This window comes from Ammospiza caudacuta, chromosome 2 (genome assembly GCF_027887145.1).
Source record: "Ammospiza caudacuta isolate bAmmCau1 chromosome 2, bAmmCau1.pri, whole genome shotgun sequence".
NCBI lineage: Eukaryota > Metazoa > Chordata > Aves > Passeriformes > Passerellidae > Ammospiza > Ammospiza caudacuta.
Window position 1 is genome coordinate 54,884,160 of NC_080594.1, and position 23,277 is coordinate 54,907,436.

General features: G+C 38.5%; 1 protein-coding gene across 3 annotated transcripts; it reads right to left on the bottom strand.

The window, feature by feature from the left end:
* Positions 1–2,876: 2,876 nt before the first annotated feature.
* On the bottom strand, positions 2,877–22,240 carry SPART (spartin). Of its 3 annotated transcripts, none has more exons than XM_058825353.1 (9): positions 22,127–22,240; positions 16,390–17,225; positions 15,049–15,246; positions 13,946–14,050; positions 12,059–12,188; positions 11,076–11,270; positions 9,926–10,084; positions 9,757–9,847; positions 2,877–7,017 (listed from the first exon to the last, which is right to left on the bottom strand). In XM_058825353.1, the coding sequence occupies exons 2-9, from the start codon at positions 17,221–17,223 to the stop codon at positions 6,831–6,833; spliced, it is 1,899 nt and encodes a 632-aa protein (XP_058681336.1). In that variant the 5' UTR covers positions 17,224–17,225; positions 22,127–22,240; the 3' UTR covers positions 2,877–6,830. The 3 variants fall into 3 exon arrangements, with proteins under 3 accessions (XP_058681336.1, XP_058681337.1, XP_058681338.1); XM_058825354.1 differs by lacking the exon at positions 22,127–22,240 and adding an exon at positions 21,439–21,527; XM_058825355.1 differs by lacking the exon at positions 13,946–14,050.
* Positions 22,241–23,277: the final 1,037 nt, after the last annotated feature.

Below are 23,277 nucleotides of genomic sequence, written 5' to 3' on the forward strand. Positions count from 1 at the left end.
CCGCCTTTGCAGCAGCGCTCGCCCGCCGCTGCTGTGACGGCCCGCGTTGGACGTTCTGCCCTGTCCTCGGTCTAGCGAAATGCCCAGCATGGCTCGGCAGCACCAGAAACGGATGAGGGAAATAGGATACAGCTTTGGCCTAGTTAAGAGTTTTGACTGTGTAGGTTGAACTGTGTGCTGAGCTTTTCATGACCTAGGGAAACACACGTGTGCAGATTTTTAAAAATATTTCTTCTGGATGGGAAGTAGGACGATTTTAAGTAGACGCTGTGACCCACATGTGAAGGCAGGCACAGTGCGGTGGAACCTGGCCTATGGCGTGACCAGCCCATCTTTTAGCACACTTGATAATTGCGATCTGTGCTATTTCCAAATTAGTGTGTAAGACCCTGAGACAGGAGAGTCCAGAATAATCAGCCTTAATCATCATCACTGATCAAATCAATGGTGTTAGCCAATCTGTATTGGAAAATAATTATCTTACATGGTCTTGATGATTAAAAATGTTTGATGTTGCATTTTTCAAACAAGGAATTTCAGATCAGTTCATGGGTTTTTCAAGGTAGATCTTTATGGGGTGTGTTAAACAGATTATTGCTCTAAGAGTGGTATCACTCTGTCAGGTTCTTCCTGTCACCTTCTCTGGCTGCTTCAGTGCCAGCTTTTGACATTTGTGTGACTCTACAGGGAGCCAATACAGCTCCTGAAACATTGAGAACTTACATAAGGGAAAATGTTTAATGTTCTCAGTTTCTGCTGGTTGGTGATCTGAAGTGCCTTACCAGCTGCACAGGAAAGCACGAGACTTGATGCAAGGGACAGCGTGAAACTAGGAGTAATTGGTGCACTCATAGATCAACTCACCGTTTCACAAGACTTAATGCTCACTAAAGGAACTATCTGTTCACTTTCCCAGGAAGGGGGTGAACTTTAATTTTCCTTTACTGATATATTATGAGAAAGGGTATGTTTTTCTCAGTTCAAGGAATTCTGTTGCATGAGTAGCAAACCAAATGCCATAGCCCTACCACTTGCTGGGTAACAGAGCCACTGATTTAAAAGTTTAAAACATAGGTTATGTATTATCATTACTTTAACATAGCATAAACCAGTCCTGAAATGTTGTGAATTGTAATCCTAAAGTGGTAGTGTGTCACATTGGAATTACCCAATCTAATGCCTCGCCTATACTGTAACAGCAGGGCACTAATGCAGCAGGACCTAATGAATGGGAGTACAATGGTAGGATGGAGAGTGGGAAGACTGATTCTAAGAAGAAAAAGTAATTTTAATTTCACTTGTCTGATATATGAGACTCCTCCTCTTGAGCAGGAGATGATTTTTGAGTCTCAAGTTATAACTGATGCTATCAGCTAATCAGTGAATTACCATCTTTGGTGTGGGTTGAATTCAAAATTTTCTGATATATTTAATCAAGAAACAAATTTAGAAGAGTGCTGCACTGTAACTGCATTTAAATTTAGCTGCTCATTTAGCTTTCATGTATTACTGAATGCTACCTTTTTAAGATTCATATTGAAAACCCATTTCATAGCAAACCAGTAATTTAAGTAATGACTTGGACCTAGGTTAGCATTCATAACTCACCAACTGTACTAAATATTAACAGCAAAGGTTTTAATCAGTAGCCATTTTTCTTGTTACAAGTTTTTGTGAACAACTGCTTCAAGATTAATGTAAACAGCCTGATTAATTGTTCTCAATGAGTGGGCACATTCAGAAAGCTCAGGAAGAGGCCTGGAATCAGAAGTCTGAGAACAGAGAGCACAGGGGAAGTGAGGGCTGTATCCCCACCCACAGCGTACTCTTTCTGCCCCAGGAGACTTTAATGGGACCTCCTCTCCAGGATACTTTCAGGTCCCACCCTCAGCCAGGGATTACTAGGTGTCTTAACCAGGTAAACTCTCAGGAACCCGGTCACTGTGCACATAAGGATGAGCCCAGACCACACTGGCTGGGTTGGCACAGCACTGCAGGTCTAATGGGGTGCTTCGCCTGATGGTTTGGGAACTGAAGTGAGAGAAAAGCGTCTGGTGGACTGAGGTCTTGTGTGTGTGTTCCAGGGTGACTTTATAATGCTGAATTGTATCCCCATCCATCTGTTTAGCCTAGAAACAAGTTCTGCACCTTTAAGACTGGTTCCGAGTGATGGGGGGGGGAGAGAAGAAGCGTGGAGCTTGTTTTTAGGGACTGCATTTGCTCCCCCACATCTTTTTCCTTGACTGTATTATCTGCAGCATGGACAGATGGCAGGAGAGAGCTTTCCTTTGGATTTTAGTTAGTTTTTAGCTAGTTGAGGCAGAGGAGTTCCCTGGACTGTGGTTTTTCTTTTTGAAGTTTGAACGTGCTCTGGACTGAAGAGCACTGGGAGCTTGCCCCTGTGGCCCACTGGTCTGGGCCTGGACCGCAGCATTCCCTGCGCTAGAGACTGATAATAAACTGAGTGAGCCAAGCTACAGCCCACAAAGGGGACTTTTTGAGTTTGTCATCTCTTCGGAGCGGCAAGAGGTTTTATTATTTAATATTGTCCCCTTTTTGTGCTGGTGAATACTTTGCCTGTTCAATAAACAGGTTTTTTCCACTTTTCTCCAAGGAAACCTTTTCCCGAACCAGCTGGAGGAAGGGCTGCTCGAACTGCTTTTTAGAGGAACCCCTTTGTAGGTTTTCTCCCAAATTTGCCCTAAACCAGGACAGTGTGTAAAACTTCAAACCATCAATATTTTTAAGAATCACAGCAGTAACATAATGACACTTGCAACACTAAAGAATTTTCCTCCATTTCTTTATTCCAAATAAATTGGTTAAAATTAGGTATATGGATACTGCTAAAGGCATTATCATTGTTTTAAGGCTTTTAATGGGTTGAGTTCAAAAATTTTAGTAAGAACAGCTAGAAAACTTGGTCACAACACAATGTGTTCTGAAAACAGAATTTTATATTTAAATAAGTATTTATGATATGTAAAGGCATTAAACACCTAGAATTACTTAAAAGCAAGGTAAACCGGTTGCTGAAGGCATAAATTGATTTTTACAAAGAAGTTATTTCTGTAGCACCAGTAACTAAGGTATGATGAATGGCTGTGTGGGCAAGGGAAAACTTGTGGATGTTGTATATTTTGACTTTACCAAAGACTTTCATGTAGTCTCCCACAGTACTTTTATAGCTGAATTGGTGAGTTCTAGATTGGATAACTGGTTCATAAGGCTTCTGGAAAATTGTCTGGGCACCAGGCTTGCAGTGTGGAGATCAGCAGTATGACTGCTTGACTCTGAGATCAGTACCTGAGCCAATACCCTTAATTCCTGATTGACGACCTGGAAGACTGAGCACCAGCCCAGCAAATTTGATGATGGTGATGAGTTGGGAGGAGCAGTTAGGATGCAGGAGGAAAAGGGTGACCATTCACAGGTAGGTGAATTCAACAAAAAGCAAGCGCAAAGCACAATATCTGGCATGGGTAGAGCCCATGGATCAATAAGGCTGGAGTAGTGTCTAGAATGCAGTGTTGTAGAAGACACAGCCTTTCTGGTGAAGAAGCTGCCATGAGCTGCCAACAGCTTACAGCAAACAAGACTGAAGGGCCCCTGGGCTGCCATAGCAAGGGTATGGCCAGGAGCCTGAGGGAGAGTTCTTCCACTCTGTTCAACACATGCTGAAGTGCTTAGCTTTTGACTCCCAAACAAGTTCCAAGGGCTGCATTAGGTCAGGAACTTGCCTTTGTTCAGGCTGGAGAAGGCATAAGGAGAGCTTAGTGCTGTAATTAGCTATGTAATAGGAAAGTCTAGATAAGAGGGAGAAGCCAAAGTTTCCTCCAGTGTGCATGATGAAAGGATATGCAATAGAATGCACCTGCATTTAAAAATGTTTGGCTCAGTATAAGGGGAAATATTGAGCAGAGTTAAGTTGGGTAGAAGTTGCCCAGAAGGGCTGTGAAGTCTCCATCCTTGGAGATAATCACAACATGAGCAGAATTGGGGCAGAGTACTGTGCTCCAGACTAGCCCTGTTTTGAGCAGGAGGTGGATTACAGACCAGGAGCTGCCTTCCAACCCTCATCATTCTATCCTAAGCTGGTCGGCATGGTTTTTTGTAGTGGAAGATAGGTTTACCAATTCTTTTTAAAGGATTATGGATTTATTCAGGGAATATTAAAAATAGACTATTCCAAGTTGGTTTTAAAACAGCATTAAACAAACCAATCAAACAACCCTTGGAATCCAGAAGAATCTGTTCAAATACAGGGGTTCATATTTGAGATAAGAACCATGGTTTATATCTACACAATTATGAAAATTCCAGAGATGGCCATAGCTAAGAATGACTTAGGGATCATTGAAAGTAATCCTCTCAAGACAAGATTTGAGACCAATATTGTAGTAGAAAAGTATTTGAATAAATTTGGAAGTAAGAATGCCTTAGGAAATCACATAATAGCTAATACACTACACAGCTTACTAAAATTTCAAGGACTTCCATGTATCAAAAGATGTTCAAAGAAACAAAACCAAGCTATGAATAGAAAGCCAACCTAAGACAGGAGGTTTTGGGAGGTTAATATATAAAAGGGAGAGCTGAGATAAGGCAGTAAATGTGAGAAGGCTGTTGTATATGGTGGAAGAATGGAGGAGAAGCCTATGGAGTGCTACCCTGGGCCGAAGAAGTGGAAGGGGAAGCGAGCTAAGTTCAAGCATCATACCATCAGCTGGGAAAATTAACTAAACTTTGGAACAATGTAAAAGGGAAGATCATGGATATAGCACATTACAAACTGCAAAATGGGGTAGGCATCATTCAAAAACTAGTTTTAATCCATTTTGAAAGACATACACATGAAGTGAACAACAGCAGGTTAAGCAGGACACCACTACCTGATACTGATGGCATTTAAATGTTGTTTTTCCTCAGTGTACTCCAATGTGGTCTCTTGAAGACTGTAACACCTTGATCTTAACTGTTGTTTTAATGCAACTTTTTGCTTTGACGGTTTATAGATGAAACTGAACGGTATGAGCTATATGCAAAACCTTGAAATGCGAGGGAGAAAGAAGATACAAATACCTATATCCCTATTGTAAATATAGCTCATAGGAACAAAAAATGCTTTTGCTAGTGTTAAGTCTTCAGCAATCTTTAACTGGTTACACAAGCTGACAAGTGGCAGACTATAGTAACAGAAATTGTTGCAGTGTACTTTGGATGGAACTTATTAGTTTGAAATATTTAAACTCTAGCTGATGAGCTTGTTTATACTGTATATATAGCCCAATACTGCAAGTTTATTATTTCTGAAGAAGTCCTAGTTCTTCCACTTATGGATCCACACAGTAGCTTCATATCATAAAAAGGTCAAGCACAGATTTTATTTTTATTGCATAAATCAAAGTTACACTTCAAGTGGTTAGATTCTTTCTTTCACATTTCTCACTTTAAAGCACACACCTGCAGTAGCTACCACAAAATATGCACCTATTACCATTCTAACAGACTGTAGTTGTTACTGTATTTTTTCAATCTTCTACAAATATCACTTGCCACCAAAAGTTTATAGTTATTTTCTCCATCTACATGAAATGGAGATACGTTGTAGGTTGTTGGCATTCTGCCTGTTGTAGGTCCCGCCAATATTAGAATGTGTAGTAGCTTTAAGACTCAACAGTAAAGTGTTAAATAAGTAGCAGTGTCAAAGCATCTCAAGGATTTAACATCTTGAGTTATTTTATACTGTGGTACAAATGGGATGACAAATCTATACAGAAGTGTCTATTTTGCACAACTCTTAATAAAAAGGGTTTGTCTTCATTGTCTTTTTCAATACTTCACACCCTTGTGCAACTATCAATTTAATGGAATAAAGATGATGACCAATAGACCTATTTGTTCAAACATTAGGAGTCTTCCATTATGAGGTCATGATATATAATCTCAATCTTTCTGGATCAGCCGAAAAGTACAGAATGCATAGAATTTCCCAGTGCCCTCTAATATTGTCACAGAAAAATACTTTAATTTATGCAAAACCATACTTAGTCTCTCTACATAGAAACATGAATTTCAAAGAATCTTTGTATATTCCTTATGAAGTCAACTGGAAAATGCATTTTTCTAGAACTGCAAATACTCTCTTTTAGAAAAAATACTTGGTATCTTTGGTTTACTTACATGCTGGATGAGGAAAAAAAAAGTTTAAAAGGGAATGACTACCTAATTACCTGAGGTTCATCTTTCATTTCTCCTAGCATGAACTTTGGGTAAGATCAGCTTTTTTGTAGGTGAAAAGAGAAATTCTCTATGAAACAATGAAACACAATGCTTATATTAGTAGTAGATATTAAATAAGACAAGCCTTGATTAGTAAAACTAATTCTTAAGGATAGTTATAAAGCCAAAACTGGTAATTTTACTTATTCCAGAACTAGCCATCCTACTCTGTCTGTATCACCATCTTCTTTATAAATATAAAGTGTTACAAAAATACTCACAATAGTATTTCTATATTAATCTATTATTCCATATATTATTTTGAAAAAGTGCTTAAAGGTGCAAGTATATGAACTGCAAACTTCCAGTTGCCTAAAGCCCTGATCCAGTTGTTTAAACCTCTTGTTCTGTACTGAACAAGGAGGTGACAACTTTCATTTTTCCTCTTACAAATGCTCTTCCTACTTTTACATTTTCCTTTTAAATTAAGTAACAGTTGCTTGAAAAGTACATTGTGACTTATGTTCAATGTCAGATGAGCAGTGTAGTTACTTCTAAATAGGAAGTTTAATCTCTAATGTAAGGCTCTGAGAAGTACTTAATTGCTTTCATTTTTTACCCTTCTTTTCATTATCCAATACTTTATATTCATCTAGCACAGCATGGCCGGTTTCCTTCGCAGTTTTCTTTACCACAGATTTGATACCAATATTTTCAATGTTAAATGCTGTAACACCAACATTGATTGCAGAATTCATTGCGTTGTCTGTAGCATCACCAGCATCCTCTCCATACCTAAGGAAAGAGAGCAGTTTTGTAGATCTGTATGCTTAGTATTTTAATCTTCATTGAATTCTTTTGAGAGCCAAAATTCAGTATTTCCAAAAAAAAAAAAAAAAAAAAAAAAAAAAAAAAAGGCACAGTGCCCAAATGTCTAAAGAATAAAATTAGAATTATTAGAATTTATGAAGCCATTTGAATAAAGGCTGCTCCTCTATCAGATCAATTGCTCTTTGAAAATACCAATATGCTCCTTCTCTTTTTCTTCAAGAACACTTCCAGTCTTTCTCCCTTTTTCCCCTCCAATTTTGAAGAGTAAAAACCTATTTATAGAATGATAAGAAGGGAGGGGAGAGAAGTTTTGTGCAATCCCCATGGGTCCTTTTTCACCTTAGTTCTTAGGTAAAATTCCTACACTCTCTATATAGAAAGCCAACTGTATCCCGGGCTGCATCCAAAGCAGCATGGCCAGCAGGAGATTCTCCCCCTCTCCTCTTCTCTTCTGAGACCCCCACCTGGAATGCTGCATCATACAGAACTCCAAAAGGGTCAACAAAACTATCTTGAGGACACAACGAAAATTATGAAGTGATAAAAACCTTTGTTCTCTCCCATGGGCTGTGAGTCCAGCTTTTTTGTGCTTTAGTGGCAAGTTGGCAGTCTCACACTAAGGACTCAGTTGTGCACAGAGAGCACAATGAAGGAGGACAAGAGCACAGTGAGAGCAGTAACTTCAACTGTTCTGGCTAGACATTTCTCCAGAGAGCACTGCAGTCAGACAAACCAGGGCAAAGGGAAGTATTCCTGGCAGCATCAGAATCCCAGCAGTCAGCAGAGTTACTTTTTCCCTGTGGTTGTTACAAGAAGAGGTTCTTAGAGGACCTCAAGATAGAGAGAAGCAAAGAATATCCAAGAACCCAAAAAATCTATAATATATCAGTAGAGCAGCCAGAGCATGTGGTTGGAACTAACAATGAGACCAAATAAAAAGAATTCGTGGGTTTTTTGTTTTGCCTTTAATTCTCTGATAGAGCAGCAGCCTTGAATCATCAACACTGGATTTGCAGGACAAAGAATTAATCTCACAGCAGATGTATCTGTCAGTTCGATTAGTTTGTCAATTTGATTATTTTCACGTCAGGAACATCATAAGCCAGTACAGCATCAGTAAAATAAGTAACCTCATTTAAAGTACGATTGTAGCTTATCCAGTACAGTAAGAGTGACAACTTCCTAATGTCTGATAACTAATTTTTTAGTTTGTCTGCCTGAAGTGCATAATTTTTAACTGTTTTTTTTTTTAAATTGTGCAGATATATACACTGCATTTATTTAAATAGTTTTAAAAAAAGTTAGTAGCATGGGACTTTGGCAGACACATTACTTCTGAAGCTACATTTTCCCACCCATTTTAATCAACATGCATAGGATGAGCATCTCTTTAAAATTCCATCCACAAGGGTACTGCAGCTAAATTTTAGCCTTTTAAAAATTTTATTTAGAGACACTGATGGTGCTCCTTTAGCTTTGTTTCCATTAAGTGGAATTTAGCTCATTCACTGGTATTTTGAGTGGCAGACATCTTTGTCACTGAAATAAAAAAAAACAGCTTACAGAAGGGAGATTATGTAAAATTTTAATCTAATTATAAGGATAGGTTTTAAAGATTCCATATCAAATATTTTCAATCATATTGCAGTTAGCTACAACAGGTAGTTACTTATTGTTTTTCACTCTTAGTGTCTGTTGTCTGCTGATCTCCATATTTCCTATATTTGTATCTAAAACAAAAACATTAACATGAATTTATGTGAAATGACTACCAGTACAATTTCTCCTGACATTCCTACTGCAAAAAAAACATTAGCAATAAACTACACCTGACTAGAACTTTGCTATTTAGCCTCCTATTTGAATCGCATCACAACACAATCCTGAATACCAATCTGCTTAATACTGTATGCTGATGTTTATCTTGTTACCATTGGCTTGTAGCCTGCATGCACTTTCAGCAATCCTTTTAAATATCTCTTTTGCTACACTTATCACCAATTCCATTTAAACTGCTTGCTTCTGCTTACTCTTCACTTTCTATTAAATCTACTGCCTTTTTTCTGAGAGGTGCATTTCATGTTTCACAGTTACTTCAATATATTACATTATTCTCCACATGCATACAGCTCTCATCTTTCCATCAACTTAGTATCATCATCTTAATCCCAAATGTTATTGTCCTCTTCTCCCACTATCTTCTTCTAAGAACATCTTAATTCTGCAAGTGAGACTGTTCTATTATTGCTATATTTACCTTAGATTTGCTTACAAAATTTTCTTAATTTTCGTACTGCCTTGCTTTAGCCAAACCTGCTGACAGATGAGGTTCTTTTATTTTTTATAAATTTAGCTAAGTTTGCATAAATTCAGGATTAGAGCTCAGAGGTTTAAACCAGTAATTTTTTTCATAATGATATTATATAATAAAGATATAAATCTGAACATTGTTTGTAAGACAGCCTGAAGCTGTAATACTTCTACAAAGAACTAAAAAAATACTTCCTACAATTCCTCATTTTGGATTTTTGCATACAAGAGATGCTTGTTACTGTGCACTTACCACCTTATCACATGCTACATAATTACAGCAAAGGAGGCATTTCAGTTAGCTTCCCTGCACTTTCATAAGCTTTCCTTGCCAGTATTCAGAGACAGTAACAGTGTGCTATAGAAGATGAAAACAATAAAAATGTTACTTACTTGTATTTGACTGTTTTTACAGTCTCAGTTGAAACACTTTTAGCAATGCACTTCGCTGCACTTTCTAAACCTTGCCACACTGTTGAAAACCCTGTAGAAACAATCAGCTTATTTCAGTTCATACCATTAAAAATATGTAATTTAAAAAAGTGTAGGGAATTTTTATTACCTTGAACTCCACTTGCTGCTACAACCAGAGCACCATCAAAAGTAGATTTTCCATCTTTATCTTTCTTTAGGGATTCTGGAACTAATTTGCTGCCATGCTTCTTCACGTGTGGAGCCAGCTCCTTTCCGACACAGCTTGCTATAGAACACACCCCTTCAACTAACATAAAAAAATAGTATGCAGGTTATTTAGTGAGAACATAGAACATGCTTTAAAAATCTTTAATCATAATTAACAGGAAGTTTCAGTGAAGTTTTAAGTGATGTTTCTATTTATATACACTTATATAAAAGACAGACTTTAATCCACATGTAAGTGCCCAACTGATACAAAGCAACTTTATTTTTCAGGTTCTACATAGCTGCAAATCCTAAGAAACAAGTAACGCTGGCCTTGTGAATAATAAGTTCCTTAAAGGACATTTATATGCATCTCACACTCAAATTTCAACAAACTGTTTCCACTGCTTTGTTATCTCTAATTGGTAGACAGAGAACAAGCTGCTGCTTTCCTGACTTGTCTTCTGTAGAAGTCTTTCTTACAAGCATTCCAACCCTTCAAAGTAGTTATATAAGATCAGCACAATTTAGTTTTAAACTTGGATGAGTCACTAGATGGTAAATATAAACATTATATGCAAATAAATAACAAAATTAAGTTACTGTGAGTTGTTAAGGTTTCCAAGCATCTCTGAATATCAGGCCATTTCTATTTTGATATTCATACATAGTTAGATTGACTTGTTTCAGGTGTGTGTGTTTAAAAATATGCACACACACATTCTCTTGTCACTGTATGTTAGTAACCAGTGAGAGTAGAGGTTTAAAAAATATGGCTACCAACTTAAAAAAAATAAGAGATAACATTTTGAATTAACTGTCTAAAACTTTCAAAAGCATGGCAAACTTAAGACTATACAGACTATTCTTTTAGGAAAGAAAAGGATGTCTCAAGGCCAAGTAATACGTACCAGTCTTAAAGCACATCTCTTGCAGGAGATAACTAGGCACAATCTAGGCACTACTGATCTCTGAATTTTATCAAGTCAGTAACTCCTCCAGTTTACTGGCTAGAGAAACCAGCTTGCATTTTACGAAGTTTTTATTATTTAAGACAAAAATATTCTATTCTATGAGATGGAAATTTTTACCTAAGAATTGGCTGACTTTCACAGCTCCTCCAGTAGCCTGTTTTGCTACGTGAAGTCCCTTTGCTACAGTTGGGTTGACTTCCACAGGCTTTTCTTCTGGTTGAATGTGCTCTCGCAGTTTAGAAGCTCCTTTGTGAATAGCTTTACCCGTGTATTCTGCTCCTTTCATCAGGCCCCAGCTTACCCAAGATGCACCTTCAAGACAAAAATTGATTTTCTTAGTATGTACAATTTTGTGGACTGTGATTCCTTCATCTATCCCTCCTCTGCCTGTGCAAAACAGGAAGGTTTAGAAACATTCCCGATTGGAGTCTGCAATTATATTTTCCCCTGAATGGGACAGCACAGAAGTCCTGCAGTAATTTCTGCACATATACCACCACTTTTTACATTCATTTTATTTAAGTTTAATACAGCCAGCCCACATCCAAACATCAGCCTAATTCAGATACTCATTTTTTTTATGGATATGCCAGCACCAGCTCAGTTAGAATTTATAGAACTGCATATCTCAATACTATTAGCACTCAGGAAAACATACAAACCCAACCCTCTAGTCCTCCTTGCAGATTCATATACAATCAGCTGTTGGTCATCTGTATATTCCAAAGGTTCTCAGAGGAAAAAAAACCCCACATGTTTATCTGCAGAAATCACAACAGATGCCTACTCCAATATGTGCTCATACAGGGGTAAAATTGTTCTGTCACAGTGGTTTGAGTCCTAGCAGGTGATATTTTAATAGAGTCAAATGAGAAGCCAAATTCATTTGCAATGAACAAACTGTTGGCAGTGGATTTATATTCTACATGGTTTTTATAAAGCTCATCAAGGCATCCTTTAGAGGATCAACACTGGAACTAGTGCACAACTACTTCTGATGACTCTGCTTCTATCAGCACCCATACATTTAGGTGAAAATATGTTTAAATGTCACTAACATTGGTTTCTGTTCAACACAAGTCCCCTTATTACAGCTGTACCTGACAAGATTCCATGGGCAACTTTCTCACTCCATTCTGGTAACTCTTTCTGATCTTCTGCTTCTTCAGGTTGTGGCTGGATATGTACAGTCTGAGGCAAGTGAATTGCATCACTAGAGGCTTCAGAAGGCTGACAAGTGAAAGCAAACATCTGAGCATCTACTTTGCAACCTATCCATCAGTATTTCTAGTTTAGCTCATACACATCCACTGTCAAGTAATACTAAAGTTGTGCATGCCTTGGGTAGATGTACAGAAACTCAAGCAAAATTTAACACTCAATTACAGTTTCCACAAAAATTATAGACATCCAGGAAAGCTTATCAGGCAGGTCAGCTTTTTTGTACACTTTTTTCATCCAGCTACAATGAGAAGGTTTGCTTGCCAATGCAGCCATATGGCCAAATAACAAGCAGGGAAAATTTACACTACTTGTTCACCAGCAAAACAGATAAGAGACTGTCCATCTCTCATTTTTATCTTCTCAGACAGAAGTCAACTGTTTTGTTATTCAGCATGGGAACTGCAGTCTTTGGTTAAAGAATCCAGCTACACTAAAGGAATGCAGCTGTTGAGGTTGTTTTGTTCCTCATTCTTTCCTCCCAAATTCAAAAATAAAGGAGATTATTCATGCTGTGTGCTGTTGCTGCTTTTTCAGACTGGCACAGCCAAGGAAAACATCAAACTATGCACAATACTGACCCCTATTTAAGGCTGGGTGGACAGGTCCTTTGTTACTTCGTGTCAAACTCTACTGTTTCTGTAGTAAATGTTAATCATGAAAACACAGCAACCACTACCACAGGCTGCTTAACACTTCTAAAATGTGTAACATCACTTTACACAGCTCACAGGCAATGTATAACTAAACTTTAATTACAGAAACCTAAAAAATTGTAATAGGTTTAAGTTTTTGTTAAGAGAACTTGTCCAATGTAAAAGTAAATAAGCCCCTCAAGCATTTCAAAGATTGAAAGCACTGCAAGTTAATGACAGAAAGAAAAAACATTTTTGTTTAGTCTAGAAGAGTGTAAATGAGAGCATTTATAGATTAAACCCACAGCCAGATCAGAATACACAATACAGAACAGTATTTCCTAATACAGGGAATTCTTAAATTCCCCTGAAATATTTACTGGATATAAAAGCAGGGTATTGCACATGTTGAATGTTGTAGTAAAACAAACATTAACAGGAAAAAATAGATAAACCTTAGGAGGTTGCTACCCAGGTTAACAATGTATCACTGACATGTACTACATCATCATTTACTGCTTGACAGCAAGGTGAAATCTTGGAGCTCAAGAAATGTCTTCAGCGTGTGACCAAAACACTCTGAGGGCTGAGCAGGAGAAACTACCTCAATGAACAGCTATAGGTAAAAAACAAAAAAAACCCTTTTAAAAAACCCAAACTATGTTCCAGATGTAATTTAGTTATGCCACAGGTTGGAGCACTATAAAGAAAACCAGTCAACAAGACTTCTAAGATCTACCCTAAGGAGCAAAAAAAGATGGATTCTCTAATAAGACAGGGAACTCAGTATTGTATTTATATTAAATACAGTTGTCAGTTAGATCCTCACAATTACTATGTAAAACAGACACATTAAATGGCCATCAGACTAGGCTTTGGAATACTTGTGCTATATCAGAGTTTTTAAGACTTCAGAAATATGCTGATTTGAAATGTGTTTGAAACCAAACAACAACACAAAAAAGCCATCCAACAACAAAAAAAAAAAAAAAAAAAAAAAAAAACCACAAAAAAAAAACACCCACAGGACACAGCATACACAGATGCTGTCAATCAAATCAGCAATTCTAACATGCATTTCTGTGACTTTTTTTTTTTTACTATAGGATTTTTGAATGTCCTGGAATTTACCTGGACTTTGTGGCCAGACCTCTGTTTAAATTTATCTTCAAAATGTGCTCTCATAGTTGCTGGGAGCTCTGAAGGTAACCCTACTCTCTCATGGGATCCTGGCACCTGTGACATCGCATCAGGGAACATTAACAAAAACACAAAGTTTTAGGGAAATATAGAACTAATAAGATATCCAATTTGAACTACTTCTACACAGGAAAAATGACAGAATTTTATCCGGTGAGTGAATATCACATAGCTCTGTAGTACTTTCCTCTTTTAAGAAAAGTTAGTGGCCTCCTGTGCTAGTGAAATTCCCTGCTGAACTCACCAGGATTTAGACCTTAACAGAACTCCGCCCTCATGGGATGCCCCAAACTGGTCCTTCATCATCAATGAATTCAGCTTTTGGTGAATCAACAAAATTCTTGCATGAAAAGGTTTAATGATGCTATAATCTTTTAAGTAGCTATTGATCACCACTCTTCCTCAAATTATGCTCCAGGGCTCTTACAGTAATATTTTCCACTTTATTACAAATCACTGAATTTTATTGCACACTTTTTAGACTATGGGGTTTTTTTTTGTTTTCTCTACCTGTCAACATCTTCCTGCATTAAAGCACCAGATTCATCTACTTTGAGATCCCATTGGAAGGCAGATTTCTGAGGTACATACTATTTTCCCAGATCTTCTCTGAAGTGGCTTAACATTTTTGAACTGTAAACATGTTTGGGCATGATATTCCAAGAATGCCATCATCAAAACTACGCTGAGAGTTATGTGCATGTACGCATAAGGAAAAGCATGCTTTCTCCTGAACACGTAATTTCATTCTGGGTCCTATCTCTTTCAGAAAAATAGAGAAAATATAAAAAATGGTCTTGAACTCCACTCTGTGCTTAGAGTTTAGTATTTTAAAACTTCTGTTGTCTCATCTCACAGGACCTACAGTTTCATTACAATGCTGCTTTATCATGGCTACTTTATCTATTTGTCACAGATGAGCTTACCACAAAGACAAAAATCTGTCATTTTACACAACTAAATGTAAATGTGAGAATATATTGATGATTTATACCTTTCCTTATTGGCTTATAAAAGACTGCCCAGAAATTTACCTGGATTCGTAGGTCAGACATCTGTTTTAACAGATCCTCAAACAGCTCTCTGTCAGCTGCTGGAAGTTCTGAAGACAGCACTACTCCCACGTAGGACCCTGGTATCTGGGACATTGTGTCGGGGAACATGTAGACCCCAGTATTGCAGCACAGAACAGGAGACTGGGTACACATCAGAGGATACAACCAGTCACAAACCTAGGTAAAACAAGTACATGGAATCAAAGGATGATTTTAAAAAGAAAGATAGGCAGAACATACTGAAACACACCATAAACTTGATTTTCCATAAAATTTCCAGTGGAACCTTCTAGTGAAAGGTTCCCTGCTGATGACAGTGAGGGTGGAAATAAATTATCTTTATGGTCCTTTCCAACTCAAACTGTTTTATGATTCTATGATGAAAAATAAAAAGCCTTATATCATCCTGAACAAAAGAAAAACAATCCCCATGTGATTCTGGAACTATCATTCTTGATTAGTTCTGACAGTCTAATATAGAGAAAGTATTAATTTTCACAGGATAGAAGACTAGAATTCAGGATGGTACTCTCTTAACTGAGGTCTCATCTTGAGGCCCAAATGAAAAGAACTGCCAAACAAGTCAGGATTCACAGTGCCTGTACCACTCTGGAGATCTCGGGACAGGTTTACATGAAAGGACAAATAGAAATGCATGGCTGTCACTGGCCTACTATTGAAGACACCTAACATGAGTGGAGCTGAACCAGCAGACCCCAGATCAGGATCCAGCAGACCCCAAACCAGCCAATCTTAGCTGTAACAAGAAGATCCAGAGTCAGAATCCAGACCAGAAATATTATGTTCATTACAGAACATGCCCACATGAAGAAAGTAAGGACTGAAAAAGTACAAATAATGCATCTTTTTTATCTGTAGTTCTAAGTCTGGATTAACATAGACCCTCAAATTTCAAATTATCAGTTGTAACTGCAATACCTTATCACTAATTGACAATGAAGTGGGTAGCACCTAACCCCATTTTATCCTGATTTGTTACAACAGGTGAATCAAAATGTCTTCTCTACATGAAAAAACAAGTCAATTTTATGAAATGGAGAGACATCTTAAGTCAAGTCCTTTACATACTAGAATTCACCAGAACAGTGAGCACTTGAAAACCTTGGGAAGGCACAGAGGTGCTTTCCACAGAAAGAGTTGTAGAAGTGTGTACCTGCAGAAAACCATTTCTGCAGCACCTGTATCATCCTTCATTTTATCACAGGGATATTTAGGCTCACAAGAGCAAGAACCTAAGAAGATTTCCTGTTAGAGCTTTGTGGCAGTTTTAATTAAAGGAGAAAATTATTTTCCTGTTACCTGAAGAAATGCCGGTGGACGATTCCGAGCAGCTTCACTATCTGTATCCAAGAACTTGACGATGCGCAGATATCCAGGATATGAAGGAGCACTAACCTGCCCATCAGGAGTCACAAAAAATATCTGTACTCCTTGGGGAATCAAGATCAGCTCATCTGCATCCACTCCCAGGTTTTCCAGGGGAGGTGGCTGAGTACATTTGTTGTTGTAGTAGTCCTCACTGACAGAAGAAAACTCCCCAGAGTCTGTGCCATAGGACACAGTAAAGTGGCCATTGGTAGCTTGAGGAGTATAGGCAGGAGGTGCTTCATTTGGCAGACAAAGAGGTTTTGCAGATGATGGACTCATGGCTGGAATTTGCCCCTGACTCACAGATGCAACACTTCCATCTGCTGCAGGCAACTGACTTGGAACAAGCAGAGAATTAGGGGGAGGGGGTCTTTCTGGCTTTTCTTTGGAAGGAATGGAGGGGTATAATTTGGGCACCCCAGGAGGGGTATCCATCATAGCAGGAGATGCTTGTGCTGGTGGGGTGTTTTGCTCTAGACTGCCGAGTCGAGCACGAACATTTTGCAGGGTTTCTCTCATCTTCTGTTGCATTTGCCTGGCAGACTCCCACTGGGACCCTGCACACTCAGGACCCTCTGATGGAATGCTAACTCCTCGCAGCAAGTGGTTAAGCCCTTGCTCATAGTAACTTCTTGCCTCTTCCTTCTGACCCAGTTCGTCTGTATTCAGTCCTTTATTGATAAAAAAAAAGGCTTTCCTGTACTCTTCATTAATGGCTTTAATATTTGCATCTGCTTGCATAACTGGATCCGGCAGTTGTTCCATTACTGCAAATTGGAATAAAAATCAATAAGAATACACAGAGAGAAAGCCAAACAATGTTTACCTTAGAATAAAATGTCTTCTTAATGATGACCCTACTGCCTGTATTAGCAGAAATCTATCTAGTTGCTTGGAACAGTGTCTGATATGTTATCTCCTAATAACCTTCAGATTCAGCTGACATGATTCCAAGACAGCAAGGAATCTAAAACCATCAAATATAGTTGCATCACAGATATTTATTTCTTAATAATTAAACATCAGAAGAACATGGGCATGCCCGATACTAAATTTTTCATCTTCAAGATCAGTAGCAAACAAGAGGAATAAACAACTAACTTTAAAAAAATCTAACTTTCCCAAAAACATCTCTAAGGTTTTAAAAAATTCAGTTACCATTTTGTCTATTTAAATAAAGGCTGAACTTTCAAACAGTATATTTCCATTTGAATAATTTAAGAGAAAGCACTCAACAGATTTTTAGATCTCGATCAACTAACATGAACAAACAAAACTGTGATATACTTTGAACAGTTAAAGCTGTGCTTTACAAAATAAAAACATGGAATTACTTATTTCCTTTACAGTGAAAAAAGGCAACTGGTGTTTTACAATCCTTGCACCCCTAGTGCAAAAAATTCGAAGTTCCAACATGTACAAAAGTTTGCAGATTCTAAGCCTGTTTCAGAATGTATTCCTCAAAATGCCTGATGTATTTCAGCTGAAGTGTGGAAAAGAATCCAGAAGACTTGTTTGAATTCTAAAATTTGTTAACTCATTGTTTTAACTGTACACAGATTGTCGGTCTTGGCCAAACACAGGAAATACAAATAATTAATTCCAAGGAATTTGGGTGTGGTTTGGGTTTTATTGCTGGCAGCCTTGAGAGGAAATGCAGGCAATTATACTAGAAGAGAATAATGATCAAACAAAAATGGGATACTGTATTAAATTAAAGAGCAGATATTTTCAAGCAAAACCATGATTCTCTGCAGTAAGGGAGTTGAAAGAAAGGAGACATCTGTCAATCACAATGATATTAAGCCACAGAAAACATGGGGGTAAGTAAAATACAAAGTGCAAGACTGAAAATACATCCATTACATGGGCAGAAACATTAACACCATGGTACAGAGCTTTGGTGAGAATTCACACACTGAGCCACATCCAAGGAAGCTGTGCCAGAAGAGGTGGGCAGGTTTTTTCTCTGTGATGAATCAATCACTCTTCCCTAGAAAGGTGTAGGTTTGGCTTACCAAGGCAATACAACAAAGGCTAAGAGATTGGATTAGTCTCTACAAATATAATGGGTGAAAAGAAGAAAGGTGATCAGTAATAATAAATAATTACTTGGAAAGAAAAAAGAATTAAATCCAAACTTGTAATAAAATCCTGAAATAGTACCTACATTTAAGTTTACTTAATGTCTCTTCTGGTTTTAGACTATCAACAAACTAAATAAAAAAATAATCTGGAAAATATCCTCCCTCTACTCCAACAAAAACAAAGAAACTTACAAAGTGCAGGTCATGAAAACATTTTAAAGAAGCAAAGAATACTGTGTTCTGCTCCCACACTCTATAATGAAAATGCAGAGAGCATTTAGGTAACTGATGCATCTGCAGTCACACAACAGAAGTGCCATGTAATCTGGGAGGCATCTGTTTTTGTGATGTTACAGAATCCAATTTCACATAAAGTCAAGATGAGTGGTTTCAGTACAACAACAGATACATAGCTCAGAATAAAACAGAGAAGTCAGCCCAGTGGAGTGGGTCAGCAGCAGCTCAAGCCACCAGGTTCACTGCAGCAAATTTTGGGCTAGAGGAGAGTTTGCTGATTGACTGCAGTCACTTGTTGCCAAGAGGCTCGGCATCTTTAAGCTAAAGAACACTGGCATAAGTGTGTATTTACTAACCACCAAGGATATCAGCTTTAGAAGTTAAGAGTATGCTCCTGACCGGCACAACAGCAAACACTCAGAGTAAAAGCAATTGGAAAGAACTCCTTACTAGGCTGTGTATATAGGTGGATCCTTACAGCAGAAAAACCTGGTGACAGCCAAAGCACATCACTGTGTATCAACACTTGTACTTACTATTGAAAAATCCACTTTTCCTTTTAATTAGGGTATGAAGATGAAAACCAATTTAACAGTAAAGACTCTGATTTGAGAATTGTAGGTTGTTAAAACACAGAAAATGTTTAGAAGACTGAGAAGGATGGACAAGTTTAATCTATTATCACCATTTACTTTTCTATTGAGCAAAATGTAGTGATTTAAGATTTTTTGTGCCTGTATCTCCAAGCCTGTATAAAGTCCTTTCTCAAGGCTTGAAGTAAACGATTCATTTGTGTGAGCACAATTGCAGTACAAGTCCCCTTTGACCCGTGTTTATTGATTTGGGGTTTTTTTCTGGGTGAGGCTAATGCAAAGATACTTTACAGGTTTCAAATAATCCTTTTGCTAGTGATTGTTAGCATATAACAAGAAGTGACATCAAGTAAAATCCTAACTACATTTCAACTTAATATTTAATTCATTTACTCTTCACTGTATAGTTCTCATACTGACAACTGCACTGTTCTTGCTAAAGCTCAGTCTTTAATGACACTGGAAAAGCTCTGAAAGGAAATGGAGATGTCAGCACCATCAGTGTCCACAGAGCACTGGTGCACAGCACAGCCACAAAAGCTGGCTCAGGAACTCTGATTGTCTGAAACATCCCAAGTTTGCAGTACATGTGCAGCACAGTCACCTCCAAATAATGCATCTGGTTGGCAGAGCACTTGGAAATGGAGGAAGGACATCACAGTGGATTTCAAGCTAAACATATGAGAACCAAAAGTTGTCACTAAACTAAACTTTCATTCTTTCATGAACTAAAATTTCATTCTTTCTTAGTAATTGTTTACAACTAATACAAAAGAATGGATGGTATTAAATAAGCTTATCTAATTGCTCCTTCACAACAGAAAAATAAATATTATCTGAAAGAGAACATTTAAATAGCAATCTAATCATATCCAAGGAATATACTTTTTCACTTTTTTAAATGCACAATCTTAATATAGCATTTAAGTGTCCTGCATGTTTTAATATTTATCTGTATATTTTTAAATATTTACTCCTGTAATACTTATTACAGGAGTAATCCACTCCTGTATAATGCTGAATCTCATTTCCTCTGTTTTAAAGCTGTAATGAATGGGATAATGTGTATTACAATACTGAGAGCACTGCCAGCTAATCTTTGGTCCTATGGCCTGTTCAGATCAGCCCAGATCTGTACCATTTAGTGTTAATTAAGATTCAGAGGAACTTTGTCTGAGAGAAAGACAGTCCAAAATTGAGGCAAGAGCTAAAGGGCACTGTAAATAATCACAGATCAGTCGAGCACTTGAGCCCTTCTTCTTCTATCAGTACAGATACACTCTGTGGTTTTAAGTGACTTGACCAAAGGAGGCTACAGTGCAACAATGAAACTTGAGTTTAATTTGATATTGTAAGCTACCATCTCACCCATCCTTCCTCTGAAGCAGCAAAGTCCACTCCATTAAAAAGTAATGTATATTAACAAAAATACAGGTCAATGGTGGATCTCACTGCTAGACTGTAAACATGAAGTCTAAGGCTTATTAAGAGGATTAAACAGCCTGACTGACAGAGGCAGATACACTTGCCAACTCACTATTCTTGAAGGAGAGTAGGGGAGGAAAATGCAAATCAAATTTTAGAAAAACCCAAACTAAAACACACGTAATCCAAGAGCTCTTCTTATTTGTAAAACTGTTTTTCTCTGAGCCACCAACTACGAAGCACCATGCAAACACAATTGTTTCAGCCTTATTTCGATATGAAAAGAGCAAGTAAGAAAGTATTAGTAGCTTTCAAGAATTGAAAGATTTAAATGGTATCTAGACTATAAACTAATACAAGCCAGGTACTTGCTAAGAAATTTACCTTTTTATGCTTTTAGCTTATTTAGGTTGTTTAAAGAAGCCTTTAATTTTTTTCATTAAGTGGCGGCCTACTCCTAGTTTTTAAGGAAAGTAAAAAAATTTGTCTTACTAGATAATATCACAGACTAGACAACAGAAAGAGTTAGTGCTATTAAAGTAATTCTTCCTCTCCAAATTACCAAACACTTCAGTAAACTGCCATCCTCTGACATCTCAAACTACACCTCCTTCTCAGGCTGGTATCCTAGCACCTACATTCACTCAGCACGTCTAATTTTCCTCATCTACTGCAGCTTTAAGATTATTTCTGTCCAAATAAAAGAGCTTCCTTCTTGACTCCTCGGTCTGCACCTCCATCACATGCTGTCACCACAGAGCTTCCAGGCCCCGGGTGCCTACTTGTCACTTCTCTAAAAGAGAAAGCAGAGAACCAGGAGGGCAGACAATGCCCTTCATCTCGCAGCTGCGCTGCCCGGCACTGACGCTTTCCGCAGCACCGAAGTACAAAGACATCGTACTACCATTCCAAAACATTGCAAGATCGTCATGGAAAATTCAGTGTTATGTAAGACTGCTATTTAATACTATTTCATTAGCTATGTGTGCCTGCCGGTTTCTGATCTCTACCAACGTTTTAGCAGATTCAAGAAACTCCAACCGGTCTGACACGAATCCTTTAAAAACAAAACAAACAAGACAAAATAAAAGGAGCACCTCTCCGAAGTACTCTGACAAATAACCCCTCAAGACATTCAATACATTATTTACCACCAGGGTCACCTCAACCTGCCCAGATCCCGGCCCTCCCCGCCTCTCCCTCCCACCATCTGCCCGCGGGGCCCGCTCCGGTGCCTCCCCCTGCCCGCCCCGCTACAACCAGCGCCCCCCGGCTCCGCAGGGACCCCCGACAGCCCGGCGGGGCCCGACCCCGCGCCCGCCTCACCGAGCCGGGAGCCTCCACACCGCGCCGAGCCCTGCCCAGCCTGGCCCGGCCCTGCCCGGCCCGGCCCCGCCTGCGCCACCGCCCCCGCCCGGGTCAGGCGCAGCGGGCGGGGCCGAAGGGTCGCGGCTGTGGCGTCACCCGGCGCGGGCCGGCCTTGGCCCGGGGCGGAGCTTCATCAATCAATAAAGAACGCTGAAGTGTGCAGTTTGTCCTGGTTTTAGTGTTGTTTTTTTCTGTTTTCTATTTGTCTGTTTGTATTTTTATATTTTTGAGTGTTGCTTGTTTGTTTGTTTTTGTGAGTTGGGTTTTTGTTGTTTGTTTTGTTTGGGGGTTTTTAGGGGGGCAGGGTTGGAAGGGTTCTACACAGAAGATTAAAAATGCAAAATTGGAAATGCGGAGTTAGCAGCGCGTCTCATACGCTATTCCTACTTCCTTTTTTTTTTTCCTTTTTTTTCCTCTTTTTTAATGCTCCTGATGTTTAGGAGGAGCAGAGGTGTGTGCATGTTGATTTCACTTCACTATAAAGTAATTTCGCTGGAATATGGAATATCGCTTCTCTTTTGACTTCTGGTTTCTGTGGCTCTCACCACCATCTACGATCAGCACATCAAACTGAAAAATAATATATACCCCTAGTGATACCATGGTGGCTTTTTTCCCCGTTGTTTTTCAGTAGCTGAGTGGCTTTGCGATTTGAAAGGAATTGAGTTAGCAATTTAAATCCATATATCTCTTCATCTTTTATTGAGAATCTGTAATTCTAGTTAGGTGCTCGTGCGTGTACAAAAGCACGTATGCCCAAATTCTAGTTGTGGAGTCAGTATGAATATACAAAAAATGGAAAAATAAGACCCAGAAGCTATCATTCTGAAGTCTCCCCTTTCATGTCATATTTTCACATTTCATTTTGACTGCTACTCTAATTGTGCCGAAGAGGTAGGCTGCACTGAGCAAGGTTGCTCTTCCAAAGGTGGCTGTCTCCAGGTGAGACTTACTTACCAGCCAGGGCAAGCTGGAGCTGGTTGTTGCCCTAAGTCCTGGGCTGTGAGAATGGGTAGATGAACTTGTGCACTGGTGCTGTGAAAAAACAAAAGGAAAAATTACCTCACTAAACATCCAGCTTTGCCTTAGAACATGAACACTCATAATTT

Coding starts and splice junctions, on each gene's coding strand:
- SPART (XM_058825353.1), bottom strand. CDS start 17,223: ATGGAACAACTGCCGGATCCAGTTATGCAAGCAGATGCAAATATTAAA. Junction 11,271..12,058: donor TGCCCATGGAATCTTGTCAG/GTACAGCTGTAA, acceptor TTTGTCTTGAAG/GTGCATCTTGGGTAAGCTGG. Junction 7,018..9,756: donor GTAAAAACAGTCAAATACAA/GTAAGTAACATT, acceptor CTCTTTCCTTAG/GTATGGAGAGGATGCTGGTG.